Source organism: Pseudochaenichthys georgianus, chromosome 15 (genome assembly GCF_902827115.2).
Source record: "Pseudochaenichthys georgianus chromosome 15, fPseGeo1.2, whole genome shotgun sequence".
Lineage (NCBI taxonomy): Eukaryota > Metazoa > Chordata > Actinopteri > Perciformes > Channichthyidae > Pseudochaenichthys > Pseudochaenichthys georgianus.
The window spans coordinates 31941906-31967675 of NC_047517.1; the positions used below are offsets into that span (position 1 = coordinate 31941906).

The window sequence follows — 25770 nt, forward strand, 5'->3', positions numbered from 1 at the left end:
GTGTGGTGTGTGTGTGTGTGTGTGTGTGTGTGTGTGTGTGTGTGTGTGTGTGTGTGTGTGTGTGTGTGTGTGTGTGTGTGTGTGTGTGATTAAACAACTGGGTCAGGTTATTTCTCAGCCTGTATTCCAGTGTCAGCTGCAGCTCCTGTCCTGAGGCGGGTGGTGGGGGGCCGTCAGATGCTGTGCTTCATTAAAGGTGAAGCTGCTGCCTCCCTCTGGTCAGTGTCAGCTAACACCATTCAAATCAGGCAGCATGCTGGTGTGTTTTTCTTTTTCTACTCTTCAGCTTCCTGCTGTGCTTGGATGTTTTGATGCAATATTTCCCAACTCTTTGATCCTCTAACTCAGTGGTTCTCAAACATTTTCTGTCAGGCCCCCCCTTTGGAGAAAAAAATAAGTCGGGCCCCCCCAACACAAATAGTCAGGCTCAGTGGCGGCGCCAGATATTTATTTTGGGGGTGCTGTGGGGTAGCTTGACGTTTCATAGAGGGTGCTCAAACATTTAGGGTTTCCCATTAATGTACCGGGCGCTACAGAGGAATTTTCTACTGCAACACTCCCCACGCAAATACACAGTGTGACAGTTACAATGAAGGCTCGAGGCATATAGGTGTAAGCAGGGGTAAAGTGCTATTTTTATAGGTGGTGTGTGGACCTCACATAGGGGGGTCCGGGGGCAAGCTCCCCCGGGAAGATTTATTTTTAAATATTGAAGTTAAAAGCATCAATCTGGTGCACTTTGAGAGCAACATGAAGAGATACATCTCTCAACATAAACAGAACTGTAAACAGATTTACTTTTTCTTTATGGATATTTTACAAATCTCACCCTTTTAAACTTTATTCCTTTTTTACTGGCATATACTATTTCATACCTATTTTTCATGTATTCTCTTATTTTTTTATAACTATAATGATCATATAAACATGTGACCAAAACGTTTGAGACCCACTGAGATAACTTAGACTAAAGTTAACTATCTAAACACTCAGAGAGTCCTTTAGTTCACTGAGCCTCTCAGTCTGACAGGAGAGGACTCTCCTCCACTTTGTTGTTGAAAAATATCCGTTAGCGTAGCTCGCTAGCACCAGAAGCTAACAACTACGATCTCCGGTACCGGTGCGCTCTCTCTCTCTCGCACACAAAATGGCTCGTTCCACACACACGCAGAGCCGAGCTTTAATGAAACACAGAGACCCAGACGTAATAGTACTGTATCATATTATTTTCGAAACCAATAATCTTTCAAATTATGATTTTCTTTATTATATATTTTTTTCAATAACCATTTTTCCTCCTGGTCTCCCCCCCCCCTGTCATGCCTCTGTGCACCCCCCACTTTGGGAACCACTGCTCTAACTCATGCTGTACAGCTCCAAAAGTGATTGCAATACATGTCAGATATAAGTGTTGAGGAATGTGTGTAAAAGACTTACACCCAAACCAGTTAGAGCCACTGTCACTTTCTTCCTGTTAATACAACATGCATCTCTACCACTACCAACAGGAAAGGGTATGGTCACTTTAACCCCGTCTTAGTAAGGCCCAAGTGGCACTATTTCTTTTTTATTCATATTTCTCTTGGCGCTATGTTTTCTATCTACCTTTCTAACTCTTTGAGTACTAAGAGTCCTCAAGATATCATAATTTCCATTTAATATTAAGACCAATGCTGAACATAGACTTTATAAAGGAAAAAGGGGCATTTTTTCCACAGAAGGATTTTGGGTTACCTTCAGTGTTTATTTAAACCTAAAATCATTCTGACAATGAAAAAGCCAGGGGGTTGCTCCAATGAAGATCAGATAAAGTATACGATTTACCTCATTATGCTTGGGATAGTGCTACACACAAGCTGCATGTATAGGACTTACACAGATCCTGTCAGAAAGTGACAGCCTGGAAGAAGAGTTGCTCCAACAAACAACATCAACTGTAGATGTGATTTTGCCTCTTTTGAACAAGCAGAACATTTCTCTGCGCCAGACGGTGGTTTGTTACAGGAAACACACTGATGTCTTTCAAATCAGTTTAGTGCAGGATCTCAGGAGTGTGAAGACATGATTCAGACTTTAATTGGATTGATTGGAGAGATGCACAAGTTGCAAAGTTGTCTAAAAATGTCTCTGGCTTTCTTTTTGTACAAGAACTATACCAAGATTGAAATAATGTCCAGCTCCCCAATAACTTTGGAAACATACTAGTGATCTTCTCATCAAACTCTCAGCATATTTCCCAAAAATATTGACCTATTGCTGTAAGACTATACAGAGTGTAGTTAACCTATTACAGCTGAATAATTAGGACATCTTCTCAAAGGCTAATCAACATGAATTTGCTCCGCATTGTATGCAGTTGTCGGGTAGAATGAACATAACTAAGATGTTAAATCCACATGTTTGTTGTGGTTGTTTTTAATGTGCTGGAGTCTTGGGTATACTTAGGGATTTGTCTGTTTTCTGTGTTCTTTGAACCGTCTATCACAATGGATATCTTGTCTTTTTACTGCATTTACAAGTAAAATACAAATAAATAACCTGAACCTGACCTGAATATCATCAGTGATCTTCCTACCTGTATATGTATTTGTTTGCTCTGAATAAAAACACAAGATATGTTGTGATAAATAAATAATACAACTCCATGCTGACAGGAGAGAACAGCTTGCTGACCTGACAGCTCAGAAGCAATCAGTATATTTTCGTGAATAATCAGTCAGCAAGCACTTTGAAACCCAATACACACAACCGTTGATAAAGGAGAGGCGCTGCAAAAAAAGGCATAAATTGATAATGGATAGAGCACTATGTAGCTGTGCTCCATCCGCTTTATTAAATATGTCTGAGCAGTGAGAGGAGCTCCCAATATTACAACCATAAGATGGGAATTGTTTGCCTGTGAAATTCAATACAACACATTCCTACACATCAACATACTAGAGAAGGTTTGGAGTACACAATTAGATGATGAAAATGTCCTATTCCCCTCTCCTTCTTTATTAAACCTGTAGAGATTAAACCACACCAATTAAAACCCCTCTGACATTTCGATGACATATCAATTTCATAAATCACTGAGCACCCTGCGATCACACTCACACAACGCTTTTGCAACTAAAATAACTTGTCTTTGAGCCTAATGAGTTTCAGCTAATTGCCTAATTAGTTCACCTCATGAAGAAGAACGAGTAAAGCTTCCAGTGGATTCTTGCCATTAATCTGTCTCGGCCTATACAACCATGGTCTCGACATGTGGTTGTGTGCCGACAAATTGTGAGACTAAAAAGAAAGAGAATAAACCAGTCAATTACATTACGAGAATCAAATAGAGATTTAAAACATTTGGGAGACTGAAAAACCAGCATACTTAAAAGACTAGGATCCTGGAGAAATATTAAATTAGAAAAAATCATAATGGACTAAGTGTTTACATGGTATGTATGGCACATAACTGCACAGACACACTAAAGCGTTGTAATATTAGGACACAGCTCCCTCTACTGTTCTTAAGGTCTAAATACTATATAACAACTGAACATTATACATTAATTTAAAGCCTACACTGATCTCCCATAAAGCCTCTGTGTGTGACGTGAAGGCAAATGACAATACATGAATGACAATATATTACAACTAATGCTAAACATTGATAAACACTTACAAATGTTCTTAAATCTGCATTTTATTCAATTTATTCAACATAAAGGGGGAAAAATGTTACCACAACATTTCCAATTAGCTCCACCTCCACCAGACAATACAATGCTGTTTACATATTAATGCATCATGGTGTGACAGTATATAACACAACATAACCACATAGTAATACTCCTCAAAGGGCTATTGTACCTGATGGGACATTTTACTTTTAATATGTATGTGCATTTTGTTGATAATAAGTCAATACTTTCAGTTAAGAACAAATTTGAAAGCGGGAATTGTTTATACTGAATATCCTGTCCCGATCTGTATGTGTTTTGTTTTGTCTTGTCTTTTTCTGTCTTTGGTTTCCTGTTTTATTTTGAAAAGTGTTCACCCCCTGTCTTGCCTGTTGCTTTCTGTCTGTGTTCCCTCCTGTCTGATTACCTGATTGTGTTCACCTGTTGCCCCTGTGTTTTCTCCTCCCTCCTCACCTGTCTCTTGTTTCTTTGATTAGTCTTGTGTGTATTTAAGTTCTAGTTTTTCTGTCTGTCATTGTTAGTTCCTTGTTTGTCTTTGACTGTGTCATGGCATGGGGTAGTGTTCTGTTTTTTTGACTAAAGGTATTTTTCTTTGAAACCTGCTTTTGGGTCCTGCCTGCTTCACCCAACCCTGACATTAGTGATGGTGAGATGAAGCCTTATGAAGCTTTGAAGCTTTCCAGCCAATTGGTTCGCAAAAGGGTTCATCTCATGAGGCTTCATCATGGGCTTCATTTTAACACAAACCCCCCTGTTGGTCAAAGTGTGTAAAACAGGCAGATTGGACATCTCAACAGTGTGCTCTATCTCATACCGAGTTGCCAATGAGTAAAGCCTTAGAATAACTCTAAACAACGAACATTAAATCATATTTTCATGTTAACAATATTGTATTTATTCCAGTTTAATGATTGTGATTGAAAAGCCTAAGGAGGCTGCTAAACATTGCAAAGAGGGATTTGTATTCCTTAATAATATTCATAAACTTAACCATGTTGTAGCCCGAGAAAGGCTAAACCATATCAAAGAATACATTTATTAACTACATTATCTCATTTAGCTGTAGCTTTTATAAACAACAAAAAATAGGTATTGTTCAGTCGTTGAACCAGGGACCCTGCGGTCATGAGTCAACTGCTTTCCAGCTGAGCCACAGCACACACACTAAAGCTCCTTGAAAACACTAACATATTTATTCCTGTATTTATTTATTCATGTTTTTATTCCTACATTTATTTATGCTTGTATCTATTTATACTTATGACATGTTCCGACCTCTATATGAGTGAGGGTCTGAGCTCTCTTGATTCCATCATGTCACCGGGCCCGGGTACAGGAGGGTAATATGATTCTTAGTATACATCCATGGGTATTGTGAGACTGACCGTTGAGCCTGCTTGTCTCTCGTCTCCTGCTGCTTGTCTCTCGTCTCCTGCTGCCTCAACAGCCGTGGCCTCCTGGTCCGTTCCAGGCATAGCCACCCCCAGCCGCGGTTCCTCTCTTTGGTCCCTCTTCTTTCCTCTCATAATTTTCACCTCCTTACTTGGTCAAATCCCACTTCTGACACCAATTGTGAGACTGACCGTTGAGCGGCCCAGACCAAGCAAGGAGGCAGAGGCAGAACGTCCAAAAATATAACCCGACGTGGGCATTTATTAAAATCCTGTGCACAAAGTTCACAGCCTCAATCCTGCTGTTCTCCTTGCACACATCCTGCAGCCACAAGGATCTCATACACACACCCAGTTACAAGGAAACAGCACCTAAATACACACATACTAACAAGACACAGGTGAGGGGGGAGGAGACAACACAGGACACTAGGTGCACACAATCATCAGCCACAGACAACATATTATTTGCACCCTGATTACTCTCAACCGCTGTCACCCTTACACCAGCATAACTACTCTCGGCGCTCTCGCAAACTCCCCTATCTTTTCAGGCGGAGCCGAGGACCCGACCGGCACCTGCCAGACGACATTCCAATAAATACGGTTTAATCAGTTAAAAAATACTACCTCAATAATTAGTATAAATTATGTGCAAATCTATAATGTCAACTGTACTGTGCAATCACGCTAATAAAGTGCAATATTACCCGGCTCGAAGCCGTCAGTCCATTTCCTTCCCCCTCTCCCCAGGAAGCACAGTGTCTTTACAGTCTCGGCTTCGGGACAACCAGTCAGCCACCCGGTTTCAACGCCGCCTCCTCCGCCACCTCCAGCGGGGCCAGTGAAGCCGTTGTCAACCATGTCGTGATGCCACTTATCCGGAAGCTGTTTTGTCCTGTTGTAATGCGTTGGTCTGCCTCTAGAACGACCCAGGTTCTGTCGACTCCTCGTGGGTCCGGGTCCGCCTCCTCGGCCTGCAAACGCTGCTCCTCCTGCTTGTCTCTCGTCTCCTGCTGCGTGTCTCTCGTCTCCTGCTGCCTCAACAGCCGTGGCCTCCTGGTCCGTTCCAGGCATAGCCACCCCCAGCCGCGGTTCCTCTCTTTGGTCCCTCTTCTTTCCTCTCATAATTTTCACCTCCTTACTTGGTAAAATCCCACTTCTGACACCAATTGTGAGACTGACCGTTGAGCGGCCCAGACCAAGCAAGGAGGCATTATGAGCGTTGTGGTTCAACCGATCTGAATCGCTTCGTGAAGCAGTCACGTGGTATCGACAGGCAGCGAGGCTTCGTTTGTCATCGATGACGTCACTGGCCCAAAATGATACAAGCCTCGATACAGGCTTCACAAAAAGCTTCGGGGATTACTCGACACGCTCCGAAGCCTCGGCGCAATACGTAACATCACTACCTGACATATCCTTTCATTGTGGGCTTGTTACTTCTACTATTTGTAAAACCGTTTTTCAATGCGCCATATGTCCCTTTTGCACAAACACTTCTACACTGCAGATGGATATGAAGCTTAGCGCAAGTTCAATAAGGAAGACCTAACATGAGTCATTTACACGTCACTCGATGGCTCCCTTCCCCCCTCATTAAATATGAGGGCGTCACCCCTCAGCAGCCAATAGCTGCACATGCTAAATTCCTTAAATGCCTGCTCTTCCTCCCTGTCAGTTGTCATTTGCAGATGACCGCAACTCGCCTCCACCCCTCTCGCCTCCAGTCTCCTCCAGGACAAAGCTAAACCTTCCTTCTTCAGACCGGTCTCACCTACTCAGCACCACCACCAGTGTCTAGACCCTGGGGATTTCATCGGAGCGGTGCTTTCCCTCCTGAATGATTATCCTGCAAACCGGGGCCTAATCGCCAAACACCATTACATTCTCCTGTTGTATTATCATGGCAATCATTTCATTCATATGACGTGTAAACAATAAATATGTAATTCTTACATCACGTCTCTCCGGTTTGAAATGATAGTTCATCACTCCTGCTGTAGCTGAAGTGACAACCTCAAGCTGACTGAAAAAGCAGTAAGGGAGGTTAGAGCGTTGATACCTGTCATCAATGTTGGTGATTTGGTTTAGCAAGTGACAGCCAATGAATCCTGATTTTAAAATGTCTGAACAGCTGCAGCATCACACATTTGTAGCAGTAAACAGAAGGAGGGAGAGAAACTTTAATTAAAGCCAGAAGCCTGGGCACAATGCTGCAATGCTGCCAAGCTGTCAGACAAGGAGCCAAAAACCCCAAGCATCAATTTAATTGGAACCTAGTATTGAACACTTTACATAAATCAATCCATTTAGATTTTGTTTTGCTATGCCACCAGCAACATATACCTCTCACAAAATGTATAAGTACATTAATTTGTACTTGTCTACTTTCGGCAAAATGACCCAAAAGTCCTTTATTTATGAGCTGGGCAAACTTAAATCAGCCCCTGCAGGAAATAAAGAGTGTCCTCTCTGCTTGTACTGGCTGTCTTCCATGTATCACACAGAGAGAGAACATCCTGTCTAATGGGCAAGGGAAAACACCTTTAATTAACCAATCACACTGACAGTGATGTGTTTTTCCATGTCGAAGAAGAGGAAACGATAACACTGGAACGTCTTATTGAAAGATCAAAGCTACCTAACGGCGTTGTAAGGAAGCATTTTAATGCCTATAAGTGGGAGTGTTGCGAGACAGTTACATAAAGCTTAAGGTGAGTGCTTCCCCCAGCTGAATAGCTGTCAGATAAACTCACCAATTAAAAGTGACAGAAATACAAAAATGAAAACATGTCCGTCTTAAGCTGAAAAAGCAGGTGTGTGCAGCTTTGAAAGTGGAGACAAAGTCTTGGTCTTTGCTGAATAACAGAGATGGACCGAGATTTGCAGCATTAAAGCAGCTACTTTATGGAGTAACCATGCTTAATCAAAGGGAACTGTAGCTTTGAAAGGTAACAATGGGATGTGCTTTAAGATCATCTAGGGGACAGCTGTTCAACTCTCCAAAAACTCATCACTGTGGTTGTTCAATGCCTGAAAATATGATATAAAAATCTAGAGTTTAGAGGAGCATGTGTCCACTGCAAATCTGTAGTTTGTGAACCACAGCATTGTGTTAGTATCTCTGGGTAAAACGGGCTATCAAGGGCAGAGTTGCAAATCAATCGGAAATACTGTTTTATGGAAATATGGGAGGTTTTTATGATGGTTTTTTTCACAGAGGTAAGGCATGACCTTGATTTTGTATTTAATTGGCGGGTTAAGCCAAAAGACATAATCTTCAAGCGTTATTTGATCCATACTGCATAACATTTTTTAAATATTTGAGAAATCAAAATACATGTTGATACTGCGATTACTTGTGGTGTAGCCCTACGGAAAGTTCTGTGATGGCTAACCAACTTTTTTTGTGTTAATTAAAAAAGTTACTTATTTTCCAAATAAAAACTGTATTCTTTGTCTCTGTGATTGTCCATTTTATACCAAATAGATTAAAAAGATAATTTATGTTTTCCAGTTTTGCTTTCATTCCATAGTTAACAACAAGCACCAGGATAAATCTAATCAAAAGGCTATGTGTTGAAATATTCACATCATATATTTAAAACTAAAAAGGCAAACATTGGCTGATTCCTTTGCAGTTTCCAGTTTGAGTCAAATAAAAAACGATGCTTAACTCCCTTCATCAGTCTTCATCATCATGATTGATAGTCTCCTAAAAATGTGACAAAATGAAATGACCTTCTTAGACGACTTTATTTCAAGGAGAGAGAGCCTGATTGGCCTCCAGTTCGGACCAACATTCCCACACACCTGGGTCTATACATCAAGACAGCCACCATGAAAGTTAAAATGCCGTATGACGGCTGCTGCCATCCGAAGAGCATACAGTGAACACGCTTTGGATCGACTTCCCTCATTGCGATGTGCACTTGAAAACCAAGCTGGTGAATTACAAGCTATCATTATTGACTACAAAGTACATAACAATGCTAAAATTACATTAAAGTATACATACAGCCATTAAGCGAGGACTGCTGAAGGCATATATCCACTTAGCTGCACTTAACATAGTTTTAGAAAAGCAACCGCAGTAACAATACTGCGCATTAGATGAAATCAATCAGTCAGCATAGGTTCATGGAACAGGAAGGTCCAATAACGATCAGCAAGTCTCAACAGAACTGAGTATTCACTGTCAACTCGATATCATTTTCTGTTAGGTAAGTTTGTAGTGGCTACAGTCAGATGTTGTATTTAAATCTTATATTTCTTACATTGTCACATTTTGATGAAGCCTTTCTGACTGAGCGATCTAAGAACACTGTTTCTGATTTCCATCACATTTCTCTTATAATTGTCAACCTTCTACTGGGGACAACCCACCGTTACACACCGCAAAGGGCATTAAGTAACGCCAATGCTTGAACTGATTGGTGTATCCATGTTTGATTGAAGCAAACCTTGCTATTATAGTAAATATTTATTATATAATGTATAACTTTCACCTGCAGATTGGATGCCGTTTTGGACCCACAGTGGTTGTTATTAATACCAAAAAGCCTCTCAGAATTAACTAATCAGTTATATTCTGGATTGTAAAACCTTGTATTCTCAGAAATGGATCCAGCTGTATTTTTCTTGCCACTCTTAAATATAACAGTTATATTCATCATAAAAGCTGATTGAAACAATTCACTTTAAATATGTAATGTTTAGAAAGCCCTGGTTGTCTTTAAAAAGAGTCTTTTTACATTTCAGAGAAAAATAAGGCTTTAAGGGGCAATCAGTTTAGACTTTAAGAGAAACATTCAAATGACAAGTGTTCGTCTTTTTGTGGCCCTTAACTTCAGGATTTCTTGGGACTCTGATTTTGAAGTTGATGCTGAACTTGTGATTTAAATCACGCTGCTTCAACTGCGGTACTCAATGTGCCTCGTCCTCCTCCAAACTCCCCATGTATCCTCTTTGACAGCATGGGTAACTCTTGCACTGACGTTATACAGTATGTACTGTTTGTGTAGACTGTATCTTTTGCTACACAATAATTAGGTTTTTTGTGTGTTTAAAAAAAAGTCAGATGATGCAAACACACACTTTGACTTGAGTGATGATCATTTAACAGCTTTAATGAAGAATGCAAATCATTTCAGGTTGTTAACTAACTGCACAGAGTTCGTAGGGTTTGAATGTGTGCTAATTTATGCTGAATATTGCTGTGTGTGAGTGTTTAGGTCTGCAGAAAGGCGACAGGCTGATTCATCGTCCCTGGTTATGCAGACAGGAAGCAGCTCTCTGGACATGGCACTGTGCCTCTCCAACATCAAATATTCAACACACACCTTTTCCATTCCTTCCCCCGAAGCTAAATGTCTACACCTACTGTACTGTAAGAGCCCTGTGTAGCATTCTGATACTGTTTTGAGTGCAAGATCCTTACAATGCTTTGTAACATGATAGATTGTTGTTATCGAAAGAAAGTGTTCCAGGTGTTTGGTGAAAAACAGCTTGTCCCTCCAGCAACAACAGGAGGTCTCCCACAACATCAAACATTTAGAAACTGCATGCCTCATTGAGAAGGATATAAAACAAAGGTTCAATTCAAAATTATATGAAATAAAGAGTAACCCCAAATCCTAAGGAAGCTAGAACCAGCAAATACTTGAACATATTGGATTATACATATTTGCTGGCTTACCACCATTGACCAAACCTAATTTTCTAGCACTTGCAAACCACACTTGGCCCACTTTCTCCATACCAACATTACAGTTATCAGTTTCAATTTCCTCTCAAATATCACATTTAGTGCCTACACCCATTCTTCCTTTCTTTTTTTATCCAATCATTTAAAATGTAATGTTTGCAATTCCTTTTAAACCCCAGTGAACAAGCCTATATTTACATTCACAAATAAATATTTTTAAGGGTTAAGTGGAGAAAAATGCATGAATGTGACATTTTTCTACTTAAACAACTGATACAAAACTTTTTCACTTCATATTCCACTTAAATCACATTTATATTTTATTTGAACGACTCAGTGTCGTTTTAGCTCCCTCATTTTTGTCCTAACATTTCAGCTTTTCACCATCTGTTTCTCAGTCCCCCGCTCCAGTCCGCAGAACTTACGTGTTCCAGTTTGTCCTTCCTGCGGAGCCAGACTCCGGCCGAATATTCCTTCTGCTGCACGGCCGTTATCAAGGAACGAGCTGGCATCCCCATCATGCCCAGCCCTAACCCCTGACCCCTCATGTCCAGACCGGCCATCGTCCTGCAACTAGTTTTAGTCAAATCAATCAATTAACTTGTTGATCTCCCGTCAACAGCTGATGAAAACTCTTCCTCTTTGTGATGCATCTCATACATTTAGCTTCCCCTGTGAATGGTGAAACAAAATCCCATTTGTCTGATGGGTCCAACTTTCTTCCAGATAAATAATCTGCAAGCTTTCAAAGGGTTTGAAGCTTTACATTTGTTAAATGGATCTCCACATAGCTTTCATAGTCATTGTTCATAAGGTGGAAGCATCCCTGTATTTACCACTACTGACAAATGTCCACAGGCTGTAAGAAATCCTCTTCCAATGTTCCTCCAGAGAGCAAGACTTCACCTTCGCATGATAAGAAGATGTTTGCAGAGGCTTGATGGGTTCGCAGAGCACAGACCAGCTCTCAGCAGACCAGGGACTCCGCGACTCTGATCAGGGCTTCCACTGATTCAGGCTTCCCCGCTGAGGGAGTGTGAGTGGGGAGGAAGAGGAGGAGGAGAGAGACGAAGGGAGGGGTATGGAAACAGAGAGGAAGAGAGGGGATGGAGAGGGTTTGATTGAAGCTGATGGTGTGTCAACGCAGAAGGAAAGACCCCATTTGTATTTGATTACTTCTTTTGAAATGTTACTTTACTTTCTTATGTTCATGAAAATAAGAATTTATTTTACTTAATCATTTTGTTGCACATTCTTGAATTCACTTTTATTCATTTTTGTTGTTGTTATCTTTTGTTTTCTTTCATTCCAAAATGAATCAACAAAACCCAATTTGAGATCCTGATTCCTATTCAAAAATGACATAAGTGGAACAAGCCGCCCCGCCAACTGAGTCATTGGATCCATTCTTGCATCTCTCTCAAAAAGAACTTCTCACTCTCTATTTTTCTCACTCTTTCTCCTCCTTTCAGCCCCGCCACTCCTCCTGCTTTCAAACTGTATCACTCCTGTCCTCCTTCTATATGTAGCCAAATTATCCTTCTTTCAAAGTTGCTGCTTTCTTCCTGTTTTTTTCTTTCCACCACTCCCAACTGCACAATGTAGTCTTTTCCTTTTGCTTATTCGGTTGTGTTGCTCTTTCCTTTGAGTGTGCTATCCCTGACAGCACATATTCATCTCTGACTACACACACACACACACACACACACACACACACACACACACACACACACACACACACACACACACACACACACACACACACACACACACACACACACACACACACACACACACACACGCACACACACGCAGTCATACACACACAGTCACACCATGGCACATCTCAGCAGAGTGGTGCAGTGAGGCTGCAGTTCCTCCCTATCCTTACCTTACACCTTACACACACACAACACACACGCACTAAACTTTGGAATCATTATTGGAAAACAGCCAGCGCATCTTAACTCAAACTAGGAATTGAAATAATCCATTATTATTGCATGCCTTGACTCTTTCAGCAATAAAATATACTGCGACTATTATATGAAATTATATTAACCAATATATGCAGTAAGAGGAAAATTCAACACATTTCACCAGTCATGTTGAATAAAATCACATCACATTTATGTTATTTTCCTGAGTACAAAAACATTGGGTCATTTTCCATAAACATTTGAATATCCTAATTCTTCTTATTAAAAAAGAGACTATAGAACCATCAGCTGCTTATTTACTTGCAGATATGTCAGCAGAGCAACTGGATACTCAAGGGTTTTTGTTTGCATATTTTGCTTGTTTTTTTATGTACATAAAACTTAATATATTATGGTATTTTTTCAGTCATGTAATACAGAGATTTGAGACTCCTCCTATCAGATGAAGGGGGCCTGAACTGCAAATGACCCCACAGTTAACATGCAGTCTGAAAATAATTAGTGTATAGAAGATCAATTTCCCAACAGTCAATAACACGTGACCTTTTATTCTATCATCTCAACGGTCTGTAAAAATCTCTCTTGGAGGAGATAAATATTATCTAGCTTTACTAATTTGTCTGATCAATGGGACTAATAATCAATATTTTAATTAACGCAGTGCTCCTCCTTTCTTGTTGTATGTCATGTTTGGGTGGCACCGTATTTTGTCTCAACAATGCTGAGTCATGCACTTTCAAACAGTCCTTTAACAAAGTCCAATCACATGTCTGCCAGCTGAGTGCACTGTATCCGGGCATTCGGAGGAAACGCCCGCTGAATACTGAACGGTTAATGAGAGAACGAGCCAACTCAGTGCACATAAACATTGAACACTCTAAAAGCCTTTCACATCTGAGCCGTGTATCACATCTTCTGGCAGGGTTTACATTTTGATTTGTGAAGAGCTTTTATATCAGAAATAAGTTTTATAATAAATAATATGCAGTGAAGCACATTAAAACCAGAAGCACAATGTATACAATCTATACATCCTACACACACATTGCAATGCAGTAGCTCGCCTGAGGCAGGACACAGGTTATGAAACTATAATAACAGGGGGGCAGTTTGTTTACATACCAGGTAATACAAAAATTATCAATAATATCTACAACATATCAGTTGCGTTTTTTACAGTATGCCCCTTTTCCTCTTTATGCTCACATATAAGTACATTATGAATTCCGGGTAAGTGTAATTCTTATCATATGGGGTTGTGACATAACATAGAGTATAATTTGTTATCACTATTATTTTGTTAAATGAGAAAGAAACAAACTGCACATCTTGGATCTCTTGAGAAAGCTGGTCACATTCAATTTCAATCGGGAAATGATCAGTCAATATATACTTTGTTTTCAGTATTCAAAAGTAGTTAACAGTCCATCTAACTACAGTATTTCTGCTGAAGCTGAATAGAATAACTATGACTCATGTCATACTCAAGGATGCTTATCAAAACCACTTACTTAAATTCTCTGTCAATCGAGAGCATCTTCTCCAATGTTCAAAGTGTATTTGTTGTCAACACACGGATGCACGATGAATGACTTTAAGTTGTCTTCCATTTATATTACATGGAAAAACAAGATGGCAAAACTATTTTAATGGGGTAGTGTGGAGAACGAGTTGATGAGTGTTTTGTGACGCCTACTTAGCTGCTTTACTGCCTGTAAAAACCAAACTCATATTTAGAGTACAGTGAGATGAACTCAGTGCGCTCATTATAAAGTAACGTTTGATTTTATTCCTCAACATCTTCCAAGCAGACTGCCTTTATGTCCTGAAGCTGATGTGCAGAGGGGCTTTGATTATAAAAAAAAAATTCTTCACAAACAAGTCTTGCAATTGCTGCTTTGAGCATTATGAATCCGTTTCATTATATATGAGATGATTTTGGGCTTGTTTAATAATACATGAAGCTTTAGTCACAGAGCTATAAAAGTCAAAATTATGTATTGTTTTTGCTTCATTTAATCAACAACTTCACTGTTTATTTCAAGTACAGTTATCCTTTTTCTTAACGCAAGTCAACAATCTATCATAAACATCTTTCTCATATGAATACGCATTTCCTAACATTACATTGCTGTGTTGATTGCAGCACCAGCTATAATGACCTTTCTTCAACAGTGGCATCCAAAGATTAGTCAGCCAAATGTGCCTCAGCCAAAATCAATAAATCCCCTAAACTGTCAACAGCTTTGTAGATCAGAGACGCCTTACCTCCATCGCTTCCTCCTGCTTTAAAGCGCCTGCTGTGTGAGCGGTGTTTCATCTCATGTAACTGCAAAAGACTGTTTTATCCCACCCTGAACAGACCATTAAAATATGTGGTGAAAATATCAGGTTGGTTCTGTGAAAATACATAATAATGAAAGGTTAACACCTATCCTGCAGCTGAATATGAAGAAAATCAAAGTGCTGCAGAAAAAATAACCAAGCCAATTATGTCTTAACAATCTTTCAAAATGAGCCAAAGTATTTTGTTTCTGTTTCTTTTTTATAGCTTTCTTATATATGGCAATCCCTCTTTTGAACTATGCTAAATACTTTCTTTATCCATATTTCTAAGCATGCCTCCTGTCTCTCCAAGCTTTGACATTTGGCTCACTTTCACACACTCTGCGAATCACACTTTTTTATGCGACCATTAAACAAGAGGTAATTGCATCTCAATCCATTTAATCAGTAAAATGGTGTCATTCTATTTTTTTTACAGAAAACACATACTTGCTTCCTTACAATCTTTCTTCATTTGGGAGTGGGTTATTAAAGTGATGGTTACAGAATAGTGCATATTTTCAGCTCTGATTAATGAATATCTTATTCCTTCCTTGAAATGTCACTCTTTAGTCTCTCTAATTATTTACTTCAATTCTCTCTCACACTTTTTCCTCCCGCTCTCTGAGGGTCTCATCAGCTGTGCTCTCATGCAGACTCTCTAGCAGCAGTAAGTAAAAGACTCAGATTGCAGAAGAAACAAGAGTTAATTGGATTGTTTCTTCTCATCTTCCTCTTTCAGCTAGGATTCAGAATATATGGGGGTTTGTATGTGGTAATATTCATATTATTAGTATTTTGTACATTTGTATTTTGATGCTTTGGCAACTTTGTTTCCTATATTTACAAGCCACTTTGAATGAGATTGAATTGAAAAAGTGTTGGATTTATACATGTAGCATGTTACTGCAATGTGTGAGATTACTAACAGTTTAATCATGAGTGAATGGATGTGGGAAAACTGCCAGTGTTGCAGGATGTGCTTTGCTAAGCATATTTACTTATGTATCATATTTTACCTTAATATGTTGCTTATGCTACACATTTTTAGCCATGGTTGTGAACTAATTTGGCTTTATTTTAATTGTATTATGTGTGCCTTTCTTCTCTATATTGAATAAGTTAGCCTACTCTTTATTATTGCTTGCCTTTTACATCTGCTATGCCACTTTTGCTGTAACACTACATTTTACCACTGTTGGACTAATAAAGGAATTCTTTCTTCTTATTTCTGATCATTTACATATACTTTCTTAATAAACATTACAACTATGGTCCACTGGTTTTAACTGTGGAAACACATTTTGAAAGCTCATCCTATTATCATAATGCTGACACACATTCCACACATACAATATTATTTTATTTGTATGGCCTACGACTGTACATCATGAAAGTGTAATGGTAATGGTTAATGTTTATGAGTATCCAGTGGAGGGCAGTATGATTCCTTTTCAACAGAGCAGCAGCAAAAACAAATAGAAGAAGACTGGTATCATCTGACAGTGGAACATGGCAGATGACAAGGTCGGAGTTTTAAACTTTCTAACTTTTCTTTCATGTCAATATATTATTATTATAAACTGCATTAATCAGTCAGTCAGCAGTCATACATTAACGTTAGCTGCTAATGCGAGCTTGTGACGGAGAACAGTTTGTAACTGGTGTTGGTTAGCTTAGCTTAGTTAGCATTTACCCAAATGCTAAGTATTTGGCTAGTTGTGTAAACTAGCTATATGGATATAATTATGCGAACGCCAAATATATCAGATGTGTGTTTTAAACATATTAAGTGTGTCGTAAACACATGAAACCTTAATACGTTGTATTAAAAGAAAGAATGAAGCAATGGCGAACTACTAATGTAAATATATCGCTAAAGTAGCTATATATGTATGTATATATTGTTGCTAAAGTTAGCCTTACTTGCTGTGGAGGTAAATCAATCAACGTTACTTAAATGATAGAATTGTGAATGAGTGAATGATCAGGAAAACCTCATACACTAGAAAACGACATAAATCTAATATAGGCTTACTGGTTTTGATAAGTCATAGATCTGTGCTTAATTCTTTGATAGTAATATCAAGTTGCTTTCAAGTAAACTATGTTGTGTTTTGTATGTGTTTGAGCCTTGTCCTTGTTTTGCTGTTTTTCCTGTTATGTTTGTCTTTGAAAATATACAATCAAATCTAAATGTCTATGTTTTAGAATCCACTTGTCAACAAAATGAAACCTTTTTGTTTGTGTCTGTGTGTGCAGGGTCCTCTGGGCCAGCTCAAGGACCTGGTGGAGCTGAAGGACCAGCTGGAAGACATTCAGAGACGGATGGAGGATGAAATACAGGCTGGTGTCCCTCCGGTAAGGCTCACACAGACATTTACATCCCTTACATTTTGCTCACAGGTCTGGCAGTTATAAACAACATAAACGGTATCTAGAATTAGAGATTAAACCACAGGTCTGACTACCTAGTACCAGGTCTAATCTCTCTTCTCCTTTTCCCCTAGGGAGGCAGTCTGCTGGCCTCTCCTTTCCTGAAGGGTTTTCTGGCCGGGTACGTTGTTGCAAGGCTACGCTCTTCACCGTTGTTTGGTGTTGCCGTTGGGACGTGCACAGGAATATTTGCAGCACAAAATTATGCCGTTCCCAACATTGAAACCACCGTCAGAGACTACATAAGCAAACTAAAAGGAGGAAGCAAATAATAAGAGAGGAATACAACTAAGAAGAGCAGGAGAAGAGACATCTACAAGCAGAGGGTGCTCTTTGAGCCACATACGGGAACAGACATATATTTCAAAAGTTACGAATTCTTCAATAGTTATTTTTTTCCACCTTCCACAAGGATGATTGAATAGTACAATGTTATAGTAGTAAGCCAACGTATAGAGTAAGGTGATTATTTTAATAATTCTTCTGATTCAGTTGATCTGAACTTTTGTTAAGGTACTTGAGTATGGAGAATAGATGACTGACATACATTCTGTAATAGATCGAGCATATAAGAAGCGTGTGAAAAGGGATTCAGTTAATTAAAGCAGGAGACCCCATTTTTCCCTCTAATATGGTCCATAATTAAAATGTAAATGTAAGGGAATCATATCAACTGCTATAGCTGAATTCGGTCCTCCACCCTTTCTCCACCCCATTTGCTATCTGAAGTTTTATGGATGCATAATGAGAGATTTAGATTGTTGACTCCCCACAAGAGGTATTTGATGTCCTCTTTCGCCCTCTAGTGGGCAGATATCTTTTATATCAGTCAATACTAATTTGCATATCTTTACTCAGGCATGATAGAGCATTTAAAAGTGCTGCTCTTTAGTGTTAACTTGTCAAAACCTTTTGTTTTTCCATGGACATAACACCTCTCCATATTGTTCTAGTTCAAAATGTGTTAAACAATAGTCCTAATCTTTTGGAGAGGTTTATGAACAAAATACTTTAGACTCCAAAAATGGCACGCTCCGTTAAAATAATTTTTTCTTTCTCTATATATTTTCCACCTTGCACTGCGTAAAAAGGTCAGATTTGTTCCTGTACTTACACTATTTAGATACAAATGTATGCCAAAGTTAAATTGGTTTTTAAATATGTAGTTGTTATTGCACTTGAGGGTTTTAACAAAGCAGGAAATGTTTGCTAAAGTATTTTATGTAACATATATATTAAGAGTGCCTACTTTGGTCTGGACTTGATATTTTCATCTCATGCCATCTGTGCAATAGCCTTTCTTGATAGAGTTTGGCAGACTATTCATATGCTGGAAACTAGTTGATATTTTGCACTTAATTAAACAATTGGGAATGTTGTTACATTGTGTTTCATAAAAAAACAATGATTTAGTTTTTTGTCCAAGAAAAATCAAAACCTGTCAAAGTTATAATGACATGTTTACTTGAATGTGGTGTTTGCTTGTGGTTTAGATACATTTGAAAGTTGTTTTAAGGAAGTGGGAACTATTATGTGGATCCATGTCAATATCACATCCATAAACACAGCAGTTGTTGCTAGTCAATAGTCCAGAGACCTAAAGCACAGAAGAACACCATAACAGTAACTGGAATCTTAATTGTGTTATTTCACTTGGGTGATTATCCTGCAGATGCAAACGGTTTTGTTCATTCATCATTAAACCAACCAATAAGAGATTTTTTCACATGACCCCAGGTACTGTTTGCTGCTGTTTAAGTGTACACACAATGCTTATGTAAACAACAACCAAATAAGTCAGGCTAGTAATACACAAACAAGCCATTTGTAAGTATTAGAAAACTAAGTTAACTGTATTTATAACTGTAACACAGAAACAAAATGTGCCTATTGACAATCATTATGTAGCTTTCATTGTATTGCATGTTACTTCATTTCTTGTATGTTACCTTTTTGCATGTTTTCTCTTGCCAACATTTGATATGTTTTGGAAAATACAATATAACACTTCAACTGATGATGCTTTATTTCGCTGACTAACCTCAGTGTCTTGTCTATTTGTCATGGGTTTTCACTCAGTTTGAAATTCCTTTGTTATATTATAAAAGAAAACAACATAATTGATCTTTAAGAGTTTTATTTCGTTTGTTCAAATACATGGGACGAATACAGTTTACAATCGTCTCATAAGTTGAGTATTCCTGGTTTCTAATAGCCCTAAAGAGTGTCAATATTTTTAATAACAATTTAATTACTTTGGCCAAACGTTCAAGATCCAAGTGACAAGGATTGTAATCCCAAAAATCAAAAAATGTCTTTATAAACTTTTAAACCAAAATGGAACAAAATCTGAATAAAACAACATTTATATATTTTAAAATATAACATGCTTATTAAAATCCTTAACATAATAAGTTATTTTAAAAAACATAATTTGCAATCAATAGCAAACGTCAATATAATATTGGCTGTAGCTGAGTAGCAAAAAAACTGGTTAGATCAGGGGTGTCAAACTAAATTTCATCGTGGGCCTCATCAGCATGATTGCACTCAAAGGGCCGGTTGTAACTTTAAGACTATATAAAAATACATATATGTAATATATATAAAATAATGTATTATATTACATGATTGCCTCTACATTGGATTATTATCGGATAGGCTAATAACTTCATAATTAACTGCGTCTGAAAGCAGAAGTCTAGGGCAAATAATTGCAAGTCTCTTCAGTGAGTGTCACAACATTATTTAAAAAGACACGCCACATTCTGGAAAAACAAAAAAAAGAAGAAGTGACATTTAAAAAAAAAAAATTACATTTAAAAAAAAAACTAACATTTTGAAGAAAAGAAAATATAATTCTGAGAAAAAGTCAAATTCTAGGATAAAAGTCAAATTTGAGATGCATTGTGGGACACGTAGTTTATGGGCAACGTGCTTCTGTAAATCCCCATGTAACCGTATAATAAACATATTATATTCTTTGCAAGGTCTTGAGATTGACACCCCTGGATTAGATGATAGCAAGCAGATACATGGTAATTATTTTGTAAGCAGTACATAAAACACAATTAGCTTATCAAGTACTACAGCTATGATGGTGATTAAAAGTGGATAGATATGTCAAATTGTCTTGATTTGGAGTTGAACTGTCGCTCATCTCGGGAGGAGATTTCATCCGCTTCAGTTACCCAGGAAAGAGAAACATAATTATTTAAAGGAACATGACTTGGTATTATTGGTAAATCTTAAATTGAACTGTATGTAAACCCCTATCTAAAAGTATTTAAATATTCAAGGTCTGAAAAAACAGTTCTTGATTGGACTGAATTAAACAGCATTGAAACGTTTGCAAAGATAGGTATACTGATTAATCACATTCTAAATACAGTACTGTTTACAGATATAACGTATATTAATGCAGAATGTGGGGCACTGTATGTGAACTCACCTCAGGATCAGGCAGCTACATCAGGCATACGCATCATTCTGACCCTGCTGCCTGCTACGAGAGAAAACGTATGTGTCATTTACTTTGTAGCTTAAATCAGTATACAGAGATAATACTTTTTTAAGTATTACAAATATTTAGATATTTTAAATCTACATTCAGATCTGGATCACAATAAAAAACATAGATATTGTTTTTTCCTATATAATTAAGTGCAATATTTCATTTGAAATGATAATTATAAGGATTTAACTGATATGTTGCCTAAAATTCTGAGCTTTTGAGATTAACCTACTAACTATAAACAAATAAGTAGGGCTGATATGATTTATAATAACATTAAAACACAACAGCAATTTTAAATCTACAATATGCAATATGGAGAAAACGTGTTTGTTGGGTGCTGGTGATTAGTTTTGCCAGAGTGGAATTTATCTTATTTTCCATGAATACAAGCTCTCATATTGCTGTAAAATTACTCACAAACAGGTTATTTATTCAAACTACTTCATAAATGAGCAAAAAACGAGAATACAAAAAATAAAACTCTGTCTCAAAACTTCACATAAATTATTCCTTAGGTGAGTCAAATGACCAAAAAAACCCTCTACTCTCAATCTGACTTCAAGAGCAGTTATCTTGTCTCACCAGTGAAGACCGGTGCATCGCAGCTAGCTAGTCCTTTGGTCAGAGATCCAGAGATCTCTTGGCCAGTAGCCGTGTCCACACACCAACAGCTCTCCAGAAAGCACTGCTGCGCACGGTAGAGGCCGCGCTCGTCACAATCTGGTTGGAAATCTGGAATCTCAACAGGTTTCACACCTGCCGCCTCCAAGTGGCACTGAGTGGCCTCACTAGGGACTGGGAGAGGATGGAGAGGAGGTAATGTAACTATAAGCACATGTAATCATTGTCTTCTAATGTGGAGATAAATACACCATAGACTGTATCCCTATTTACTATATGATACACTATTTATACAAAGTGAATACAAACAGAACATACCTTTCTTTTCTTGGACTTCGGTGGAGTCCTGCAATAAAATCAGTGAAGGATATTGAGAAACAATACAAAAACATAAGAGTCACTGTAATTTTTAAATCAAACCATATGTTTAATAAAATATACTTGCATGTTCAGGCCCACTGATGAAATGGTTAAGGTTTATTGTTTGGAATTAGCCAATAAAATGTGGCATATTTGTCTAGATATTGTCATAATTGTCATCATGTAAGATGCCTAACAAAACAGTGCTATAGAAAAACGCCACAGATTCATCTGATTGCACTGAGAAGTCTATTTTCAGTGTCCTGCTTGACAAAACAAATCGAAAGGCTCCATATCAGAAGTGTTTGGTAATGTTTATCTAAAAACAAAACTGTAGCATTGATTATATCAGTCGCCAACCTCATGAAATGGCTTATTTTTTTCATTTTGTTTACCTCCTCAGCGGTCAGATCCAACATTTTGGGAAAGGCGTTCATGGGGATGTGCATCCGCACAGAACCAGCAACTGCAGACAGAAAGAGAAACAGTGCATGTTACATTTAAGACATAATAAATGTAATAATACATTCTGCTGAGTAACGTTTCTTTAGATTTTCCTCACCAGATCTTCCATTACTCAGTTTTGAGTTCAGGTTTTCATTCTGCACCTTCAGAGACTTGATGTCACCCTGCTGACTGAAGAGGAAGTAGGCGATCGTCGCCTGGCCCACAATCAGGACGCAGGCCAACAGGGTCAACCCGGCCACCTTATAGGCTCGGGAGGGGCGGACACTGGAATGCACGAAGGAAAATATGAGGGAAGTGGAGAGGGAATACATTTTTTATTTGGTTAGAAAAAATGACATGTAGTAAAAGTTTCTAACATTTCCCTGATAATGACTTTAAGATTAAAGAAAAGAAAAAGGGGAAATACTGATATGTTATATGTTACTGACAAAGAGATCAGACAAAATCCCTTGGTGGAAGAGAGACAGTTAGAAGAGATAGGAAAAGTGACAACGTGAATGAGAATGCTAAGAAAGAGGAACATTGAAGACAATCACAGAACCTGAAACAGGAACCTCTGCCATACCTTAAACATTGCATCAGCTGGTACCAAGCAGACAGTTGAGTGCATGTTTCTGTATCTGCCGTTTCTCTTTTTTTAAGCTCACACCAATGCCTTTTTTGGAAATTCCCATTACTTTAAATGTCATGTCCTCTTTGAGTCTGCTTTAAAATCGAACTGATAGGCTATGTGTATTTTTTTATAATGTAACCTTTATTTAACCAGATAAAAGCATTGAGATAAAATCTCATTTTCAATGCTGACCTGGCCAAGAAGGCAGCAACGTTACACATAACACATAACACACACATATAAAATATAGAGAACATAATAAAGAAAACAAAAGATGAAAAAGCAGTCACTACATTGTGCACATTAGGACAGTAAGAAAGAAGGTATTGTTTGGTAATGTTTTTGTAAACGCTAACATATTAGACAAGTCTGTCTACTCTACATGATCAATGCGATGTATTACACTAATTAACCAACTTTCAAGAGCCTGCTAATTAAGTTAAATTAGGACAAAAATAAATCAATAACTGATTGGAGGATAGAAAATATACATTACAATTTGAAGGAGAGCGCTGTTATTTACACATCTGTAAATAAAAATACATTTTTTGTAGTAAATGGGTCAAAACAAAATACCACTCACTGTTATGGTTTGGTCCAAACAGTTTAAACTTTAGTTCAATTAAGCTTCTGACATTGTGAAAGGTAATATTACTTACTATCATTTTTCTTAGTCACTCAATAGTTGTTCTATCTTTGTGAGTATATAACACAACACCTATGGTATGGAAGTATCGAGAAAAGAATAACAATAAATAGTTTACTTGGTGGGGACCTGCTTTTTGGTCCCTTGGTAGTGTTTGGACCACATAAAGATAGAAAAACAGGTACATATAAATGCTTACCCCTGTCCATTGATCTCGGCCTGCTGGGTGGGGGCTGGCAGAAGAGACTGGTTTTGGATCTCAGAGTTCGGCATCCTCACACACAAACTTGTAAACACACACAAACATATCCCCACATTTTTTAACACAAAGAATAGGATGTTGAATACTTAAAAAAAACACACACTTACAGTAAGCACACGCACATAAATTATACCTTAAGTAAGGTCAAGTTCCAAGCTGTTTCACTAATATCAATGACAGAAATCAAAGAGTTCTTACCTTTAATACTGCGTACAGAAAAAATGAACTGAAGGTAACAAGCGGGGAAAACCAACACTGACAACTTGAATAACCAAGAAGTCTGACTGAATTTTATTCAAACTGAATTTCTGATTGGTTCCTCATGGTGACGCATCATCTGTTACCAGGGGTAGAGTATAAAGATATCTGACACTATTGAAACAGCCGGTTTAGATGTTTACAATGCTTTCATGTATCTTGATATGGTTTAAATGTGTATTTAACTAAACCATTGTTATAATTGGATAATAATAGCACAGTAACGATTATGAAGCAGATTATCTCTGTGAGATAAAGGAATACAGGATTCCTGTAGCCTACCATTGGTTATGCATTATGTATTAATACATTACTATATCAGTGTTTGTGTCCTCATATTGTTATGCTATTATGAGGTGTAGAAATATTTTTTCAATTTAAAATGAATAATACATTAATAATAGTCTATCTTCTTGTTTTTCTTTTTGTTCTTGTTTTTCTTTGGAGCTACAGCATTGTAGCCCTTAATAACATTATTTTTCTGCCCTCAAAATGTGTCTTGGCTGTTTTCGTTCACATAATCTGAAATAACAACTCATATTTCTCGCATCAAATGACATCAAAACGCATTTTAATGGCCAAACTAAATTTAAAATAGGCATTTTCCACCGAGAATAAAACGAAGTTCGGCCAAGTTTTTTTTTCTGCAGGGAGAAATTGGAATGAATGGTGAAAAAAAGTTCTTATTATACATCCATGAAAAAAACGGGGTTTGTCAAACAGAGCACAATAAACGATAGCTGGGGATTCTGGGTAGTGTAGTGTCTTCTGCCATCCTTTACTCCGAACAAATATTTGTTTCTCCGAATCGAAGGGGAAAAATACAAAAGCATTGCACACAATTTAAACCAATCAATGTTGTGTAATTAACAAGGATAATCTGGTGTTTTTTAGTCGATGAGTAGTGCAGATATCACTGTAAAATCAATCGACAGTAAGGGGAATACTTACTTCCGGGTGTACAATTCTCCGTTATCCAATGGGAATGGACGCTCACATTGCCGACACAAACGAATGCCGTGCTTCCATGAGCGTCAAATCCCGCCGCAGATGGGAATGCAATCAGTTGAAAGCTATTTGCGTCCCTTTATGAAGCTGAAGGAGCCTAGGAGCGTCACAACTGCACGCCACAGGACCCTGACCAAACGTCGCTCCTGGACGATTATGGAGTGAGAGTGTGTTGGGGCGGTTTGGGAATGGGCCTTAGTAAGGTAAAAAGCAAAAAGGCCTCTCAGACGCTCTTCCGCTTACTTGTGTAATAAAGAAAAACAAATGGCCGGTAGATACACGGATTCCCTGACTTGGTTAATAGGTTAACACTGATATAAAGCAGACACCAAACATGTCCAAATTGACCAAATAATAAAAAGGAATTGACTTCAAAATTCAGTTGGAAATACTTAGATTTAGAATAGAATAGAATATATCTTTATTGTCAACATACAAAGTACAACGACATTTCTTTGGCAACTCTTAGTGCAGTAAAAAATAGACACATAAATAAATAAGAGTGTCAAAAGCAGACTGTAGTAGCGATGACAGT

The 25770-nt window shown here is 38.0% G+C and overlaps 3 protein-coding genes across 4 annotated transcripts in view; 1 reads left to right on the forward strand and 2 right to left on the reverse strand.

The window, feature by feature from the left end:
• Nucleotides 1-11756, reverse strand: part of LOC117459292 (inactive phospholipase D5-like) — an 87410-nt gene extending 75654 nt beyond the window's left edge. Inside the window, exon 1 of the mRNA XM_034100034.2 lies at nucleotides 11207-11756. Coding sequence (XP_033955925.1) covers nucleotides 11207-11344 — 138 coding nt within the window. The 5' untranslated portion in view covers nucleotides 11345-11756. The remainder of the gene's footprint in view (nucleotides 1-11206) is intronic.
• A 4708-nt stretch (nucleotides 11757-16464) lies between these two features.
• Nucleotides 16465-19495, forward strand: LOC117459782 (SLC35A4 upstream open reading frame protein-like). The gene is made up of 3 exons (XM_034100892.2): nucleotides 16465-16573; nucleotides 17309-17407; nucleotides 17557-19495. The coding sequence occupies exons 1-3, from the start codon at nucleotides 16559-16561 to the stop codon at nucleotides 17752-17754; spliced, it is 312 nt and encodes a 103-aa protein (XP_033956783.1). The 5' UTR covers nucleotides 16465-16558; the 3' UTR covers nucleotides 17755-19495.
• Nucleotides 19496-19602: 107 nt separating this feature from the next.
• On the reverse strand, nucleotides 19603-24258 carry cd74b (CD74 molecule, major histocompatibility complex, class II invariant chain b). Of its 2 annotated transcripts, none has more exons than XM_034101434.2 (8): nucleotides 24168-24258; nucleotides 23907-23993; nucleotides 22543-22712; nucleotides 22376-22446; nucleotides 21939-21966; nucleotides 21582-21794; nucleotides 20934-20987; nucleotides 19603-20663 (listed from the first exon to the last, which is right to left on the reverse strand). In XM_034101434.2, exons 2-7 carry the CDS (start codon nucleotides 23978-23980, stop codon nucleotides 20941-20943), a joined length of 603 nt encoding a protein of 200 aa, XP_033957325.1. In that variant the 5' UTR covers nucleotides 23981-23993; nucleotides 24168-24258; the 3' UTR covers nucleotides 19603-20663; nucleotides 20934-20940. The 2 variants fall into 2 exon arrangements, with proteins under 2 accessions (XP_033957325.1, XP_033957326.1); XM_034101435.2 differs by having other exon boundaries at nucleotides 24103-24178.
• Between the last annotated feature and the right edge of the window lie 1512 nt (nucleotides 24259-25770).

What these genes read in the sequence shown, in the direction of transcription:
- LOC117459782 (XM_034100892.2), top strand. An exon ending in TACAGGCTGGTGTCCCTCCG is followed by an intron (nt 17,408 to 17,556) that starts GTAAGGCTCACA and finishes CTTTTCCCCTAG; the next exon opens with GGAGGCAGTCTGCTGGCCTC.
- cd74b (XM_034101434.2), bottom strand. Translation starts at nt 23,980, where the DNA reads ATGCCGAACTCTGAGATCCAAAACCAGTCTCTTCTGCCAGCCCCCACC. An exon ending in GCCGAGATCAATGGACAGGG is followed by an intron (nt 22,713 to 23,906) that starts GTAAGCATTTAT and finishes CGTGCATTCCAG; the next exon opens with TGTCCGCCCCTCCCGAGCCT. An exon ending in ACTGAGTAATGGAAGATCTG is followed by an intron (nt 22,447 to 22,542) that starts GTGAGGAAAATC and finishes TTCTGTCTGCAG; the next exon opens with TTGCTGGTTCTGTGCGGATG.